This window comes from Parus major, chromosome 27 (assembly GCF_001522545.3).
Source record: "Parus major isolate Abel chromosome 27, Parus_major1.1, whole genome shotgun sequence".
In the NCBI taxonomy this organism is placed as follows: Eukaryota; Metazoa; Chordata; class Aves; order Passeriformes; family Paridae; genus Parus; species Parus major.
The window spans coordinates 745,185-751,560 of record NC_031796.1 but is presented as its reverse complement, the minus strand read 5'-3'; the positions used below and the strand labels follow the sequence as shown (position 1 = coordinate 751,560).

At 62.9% G+C, this 6,376-nt stretch overlaps 1 protein-coding gene across 1 annotated transcript in view; it reads right to left on the bottom strand.

Annotated features, from left to right (window-relative positions):
- The window catches only part of RPL19 (ribosomal protein L19), a 3,994-nt gene extending 1,714 nt beyond the window's left edge, over nucleotides 1–2,280 (bottom strand). Inside the window, 4 exon segments of the mRNA XM_015651012.2 lie at nucleotides 132–282; nucleotides 513–635; nucleotides 1,006–1,112; nucleotides 2,178–2,280. Of these exon segments, the coding sequence (XP_015506498.1) occupies nucleotides 132–282; nucleotides 513–635; nucleotides 1,006–1,112; nucleotides 2,178–2,182 (386 nt within the window). The 5' untranslated portion in view covers nucleotides 2,183–2,280.
- Between the last annotated feature and the right edge of the window lie 4,096 nt (nucleotides 2,281–6,376).

The following is a 6,376-nucleotide window of genomic DNA, read 5'->3' as shown; positions in this document are numbered from 1 at the left end:
TGGCTGGGATTGCCCAGGGAGGGCAGGGAATGGCTGGGATTGCCCAGGGAGTGGCTGGGATTGCCCAGGGAGGGCAGGGAATGGCTGGGATTGCCCAGGGAGTGGCTGGGATTGCCCAGGGAGGGCAGGACTCCAGGCTCTGGGTCGAGCACAGGGCTCACATGTGGCGGTCGATCTTCTTGGACTCGCGGTAGCGCCGGAGCAGCCGCCGCAGGATCCGCATCCGCCGCATCCAGGTGACCTTCTCGGGCATGCGGGCGTTGGCCGTGCCCTTCCTCTTACCTGGAGCAGGGGAACGGGGTGAGAGGGAGCCCAAATTCCTGCCAGCTCAACCCCACACTCATCCCAAAGCCTTTCATTGCCCTCCCTAATTCAAAGAAAACCACAGACACAACCCAGGGGTTTTCTGTCGCCGTCCCAAGCTCAGGGGGACGATTCCCCGGGGTGTGGGAGCAGCAGGAGCTGTGGGAGAGGGGGAATTTCCCCCATTCCCAGCGGGATGCAGCACTCACCGATGCCCATGTGCCGGCCCTTCCGCCGGGCCAGCGTGTTCTTCCTGCAGCGGGCGCGGGAGTGCACGGTCACGGGCTTGCGGATGATCAGCCCATCCTTGATCAGCTTCCGGATCTGCTGCCCTGCAAAAGCGTCCAGCACCTCCCGTGGGGCTGCCAGGCCAGCGCTGACCCCGCAGGGACGGACAGGATCCGGCCCCAAGGGGAAGGAGGAAGGCAGCCCCCTCCTCAGAGCCCTGTTCTCCCTCCAGTGATCCCCATTCCCTCACTCATCACCTCAGAGAACACTGCCGGGCACCTCACCAGTGCAAAACCCCACTTTAGACTGTTATTTCACCTAAACCAAGGGCTGAACCAAAGGTTTTGGGAGATCTTTCCCAGACTCGATGACTTCACCAAGTCTCAGCCAATTTCCTGGTCACCGAGCTTCCCCAAAGCTCCCTCCCCACGCTCCTGCCGGATCCCTTTCCCACAGGGAGAGCCCCTCACGCACGGGAGTTGGCGTTGGCGATCTCGTTGGTCTCGTTGGGATCCAGCCACACCTTCTTCTTGCCGCAGCGCAGGACGCTGGAGGCCAGCCTCTTCTGGAGCCGGAGCATACTGCCACACGGGTGGGCACAGATCAGGGGGTCTGCAGCCCCTCAGGGACCCCAAACCCCCTCAGGGGACACCAAACCACCCCTTTTAGGGACCGTCACCCCTCCCAGGGCAGCCCGAACCTCTCTGGGAGGGTCCTCACCTCCACCAGGGGACCCCGCACCCCCCTCAGGGACCCTCATCACCCTCACGGGACCCCTCAGGGACCCTCATCACCCTCACGGGACCCCCTCAGGGACCCTCATCACCCTCACGGGACCCCCTCAGGGACCCTCATCACCCTCACGGGACCCTCATCACCCTCATGGGACCCTCACCCCCCTCACGGGACCCNCCCTCACGGGACCCCCTCAGGGACCCTCATCACCCTCACGGGACCCTCATCACCCTCATGGGACCCTCACCCCCCTCACGGGACCCTCATCACCCTCACGGGACCCTCATCACCCTCATGGGACCCTCACCCCCCTCACGGGACCCTCATCACCCTCACGGGACCCTCACCCCCCTCACGGGACCCTCATCACCCTCACGGGACCCTCACCACCCTCACGGGACCCCTCAGGGACCCTCATCACCCTCACGGGACCCCATCATTCGTTCAGGATCCCGCATCCCCCCTCAGGGGACCCTCAACACCCTCTGGGACCCCTCAGGGACCCTCACTCCCCTCAGGGACTGCTCCCCTCCGCCCCTCAGACACTTCCTCAACCCCTCAGGCTCCCGGCCTGAGCTCCCGGGACACCCCGAGCTGCTTCAAGGGGCGCATCCAAGGACGGCAGTGCCCGAGACCAGGGAGCCCACCCTGCTCAGCGCTCCCCACCTCCCGCCGCTCTCCCAGACCCCGCTCAGGCCCCCCCGGCCCCTCAGCGCGGCCGTCGCGCCCCTCCGCCATTTTCCCGCGAGGCCCGAGGAGGCCGCGGCCGCATCACAGCGCCCGGGGCCGCCACGCAGCACGGCCCGGCCGCCGCCCCGGCTCTGAGGACACTCCCCCGCTCCCCTCGAGTCCTCCCCGGTGCCTCCCGACCCCCGTTAGCCGCAGAACAGCGGCCGCAGCCCCGCTCCCACCTCATGGCGGCGGCGCCGGGATCGGAGAGACGCAGCGGCGGCGCTGACCCCGCCCCCTGAGCGCGGCACGTACCACCCTGCCCTCCCCCCTGCGCCCGTCCCCGCGGCCTCGGCGCAGCTCGGAACGGGGTAAAGGAACAACCGCGGTGAAATCACGCGTGGACATCCATCTGAAGGACACGCGTGGCGCCGAGACCCACCCTGAACGCGTGGGAGAGACGTGGGTTGTTCCGGTCTCCCCCCTCCGCTGTAGAGGGATGGTACAGCCCGCGCGTGCGTGGCGGGAAGCGCTGGGCGGGAGCTGCGCATGCGCGGTGGGGACATGGGAGGCACGTGGAGGGGGGGACTGGGATGGACTGGGAGTACTGGGAGTACTGGGATGGACTGGGATAGACTGGGATGGATCAGGATGGACTGGGATAGACTGGGATAGACTGGGATGGATCGGGATGGACTGGGATAGACTGGGATAGACTGGGATGGATCGGGATGGACTGGAATGAACTGGGATGGATCGGGATGGATCAGGATGGACTGGGATGGACTGGGAGTACTGGGATGGACTGGGATGGATCAGGATGGGATTAGAGGATGTGAAAAATGAGGTTCACATTATTTTTATAGAATTTAAAAGTTTAATAAAAAAACAATTAGGAGAGAAAAGTAAAGTATACAGATCCGGCCGGGTGTCTCTGCATTCAGCCAAGAGAGCACACCTTAGTGACAAAGGATTGTCCCTTAAAAACAGAACTCTACTACACATCCATAAATTCTCACACATATTCAGACATTCTTCTGTGGATATTTGGGGTTCTTCTGTTCAGTTTTCTCTTGCCCCCTTCCCAATAGATCAATGCTCTTGGCACCATCGAGATTTACATTCCCTGATACCAGAAATGCAATAAATTCCTCCCCCAGAGCTCTGGTCACTGCTGTCTTCATCTGGATAAGAAAGTTTACAAATGCAGGAGTTCTCCAGCTATTTTTTCCTCAGTCTTTGGGTTATACAAACAAAGACATTTTTTATTTTAATACTATGCCATAACCTAACATATATTATACCACTATTTCTAAATCTCATCAGTAATAGAAATAAAGAAAACTATATTAATACAACAAAATTCCCTTCTCTCTCAAGAATTCACCCCAAAGCACGAGCTGAGCTCTCGGATTCCAGCTGAGGATCAAGTCCCACCTCTTTTCCAGCGGTTATGGTGCTGCTGGGAAAAGAGAACTCAAGTTTTCCTGGGAAATAACCTGTCGATAGGGCTGGTGAGAGTTGTCAGAGAACATTCCCCCTTCCTGGTGTTCCATGGATAGCCAGGTCCAGGTGTGTCCATGGCACCATTCTGCAGTTGGGAAACTGAGGCACCGCCAGGCTGGATGATTTTTTCCTGCCCCAGAACCGCTCAGAATCCTGAGTGTGACCCAGAAAAGTGCTGGGAACAGATTGCCGAAGGATTCCTAGAACAGGGAATTCTTGGGGAACGATAACGTGTGGATTGTGACTGGCCTAAAAACACAGCGGCGTCTCTGTGACCGAATTCCCTCCTTAAACCCAAAACGCTGCTTTTTAACCTCCCACAACCCCCAAATCCACCGGTTTGCGGCTGTTTTCCCTCCTTCCCACCAGCTGGAGAATACAAACCCCCCGAAATCACCTGGTTATCCCCCAAAATCACCCCCCGGAGCGAGGATGCCGACGGTTCCGCGGGGATCTGGCGGCCGTGGCGCAGCCGACATATGGCGCGAGCTGAGGAGCCGCTGCCGACAGATTTTTGGTTCGTTTTCCCAGAAAAACACGGATAAACACAGGCTCTTGCTGTTTCAAAACTGACTCATCATTTTCCTTAAACAAACAGCCAAATCCGGAGGCTCCCGAGGCGGGAGAGGGCTCGGGGTGGGAATTGCCAGCCCCGGGGTTCCGCCGCTGGGATCCTGGATGGGGACGGCACGATGCCGGTGACAGCGGGACCCAGCGTGTCCCCAAACCCTCTGGAAGTGCCAGCTGGTGCTTCCCGAGGATCCCAGGAGGAGGAAACCACCCTGAGCCCAAATCTGAGGAGTTTCAGGTAAGGATGCTCCCCGGGGAGGGGGAGCTTTGCCATCCCTCATCCCGTGGATTCCCGGGAATATCCACGGCTGGACGCTCCTGGAGCTGGTTCTGGGAGCAGAGGGGAGCCCGGGGAGCCTCAGCAGCTCCTCGGAGGGGAGGAGATGCCGTGATTTTGCTGCTCTCCCACGCAGTGCCAGGCAGAGCTGCGCTCACCTCCGCCCCCGGGCAGCATCCCGGCTGGAAGGAGCCCCCCAAAACACCCCTGGGCTCCCCACAGACCCTCCAGGGATTTCACCTCCACCGAGGAGAGGCAGGATTGGGGTCGGGGGGCTCCGGGGTGAGCCGCTGGCGCCCCTCCAAAGCTCCCTTCGCTGTGGAAGCGCTGATGGATGGGGGCCGATGGTGGAAATTGGCTCTCAGCTGTCCCGGGAGCAGGAAAATCCCCTCTGGAGCGGGGCCGGGCTGCGGGGGGTGGGCACAGAGGAATTCTGAACTTTCCGACAGCCGGCGGTGACAGCAGAGCGGGGGGGACTCAGCTGGGTCCTGCTGGGGACCGGGGGGGGATCGGTCCCTCCATCCCCGGGGAGGGAGATTGTCCCCAGAGCGCCCGGGGACAGGGGACACTGCCTGGCACAGTGTCACAGAGCCAGCGCGGTGTGGGGGTCCCTCCCTGTGGCGCAGGGGAGGTTTTGGGGGGGAAAAGCCGGATTTTTGGGGCAGCGCTGGATTCCCAAACTGGCAGATCCCGCTTCGGGCTCTGACGTTTTGGGTATGGGGGCTGCTCCTGCCTGGGGTCCCCGTGACCCACCGGCTTTTTCTGGGGGGTCCCGCAAAGGTAAAGGCTGGGGGGGGGAACAGCCCCCTCCACCGAATTTGGGGAGGGGGGGGGACCCTCAGCACCCCCTTTTTTTGGGAAGGAACCGCTGCGGGGGGGCCGCATTCCCGCATCCCCCATCCCCCCGGGAAGGCGGTGCGGGAGCGGCCGCCCATCCCTCACCCCCCCTGCGCCATCCCCACTCCTCCTTCCTCCTTCCTCCTCCTTCCTCCTCCTCCTCCTCCTCCTCCCGCTCCGTCACCGCGGGGGCCAGGCCTGAGCTTCATCGTCATCGTCATCATCTTCCTCTGTGTGGTTCCCCCCCCATCCTCCCACCCACCCATCCCAAAATCCCGCCGAGCCCGGCGCTTCCATGGTGCGGGAAGGCGGCATGGCCCGGACCCCCTACAGCTCCTCGCAGGACATCCAGATGGACGTCTTGGACAACGCCGCGCTCCAGGTGACACCCGCGGGGATTTGGGGGTGCTGCCAGGGGGTGTCAGCACCGCCCGCACCCCCAGAAGGGACGGAGGGGGCGGGGGGCTCGTCCCGTGCAGTTCCCCCGTGGGGCTGGGGGCGATGGATGGGGCTCAGCGCTTCCCCCCCGAATCCCGACGCTGATAACGGGGGGATGCCGCCCTCCCAGCGCCCCAAAAATAAAGGGGTGTCCTCCCCCCATAAGCCTCGGGCCCAAATCAAGCCCCATCCCGGTTTCCCAATCCCCTGGGCTTCCCCCACCGAGGGGGGCAGGTGGGTTTTTGGGGGGTGTTGCGCCCACCGGGAAAGTTTTAGGAATTGGGAAAACTCTCGGGGTCCCCCCCCTTCCCTCGGCCTGTCCCCTCTGCTTTGGGGGGGAGGGGGGACATTCCCCTCACTGGTCCCAGAGGGGTGGGGGGCGCTGGGCACAGACCCCCCCCTCTCCTCGTTCTTGAGGGGGTGTGACAGTTTTTGGGGTGGGGGTTCCCGGGGGATGGGGGCAGAGGGAGCCTCGTCACTGAGCCCCAGCCCTGTGGGTGGCATGTGCGGGGGTCCTGGATCTAAAAATACCCAGCGTGGGGACCCCCCACCCCCGGGCTGGGTGGCAGCTGGGCCCAGCTGTCCCTCGGGGACACTGGGGGGTGACAGCCCCGCTCCCCCCAGCGTTTTCCCCCCCTTTAACCCCCCCAAAGGGAGGGAGCTGCCACAGGGGGGGCACCGGGACACCCCCACCTCCTCCAGCCCATCCCTGGGGGGGAGCGGGGGAGTTGGGGTGGGTACCCCCCATGCTGGGGGGGGTCTGGGGCACTGGGGTGGTGGAGGGGGGCGTGGGGAGGTGTCACTCCCCCCCCC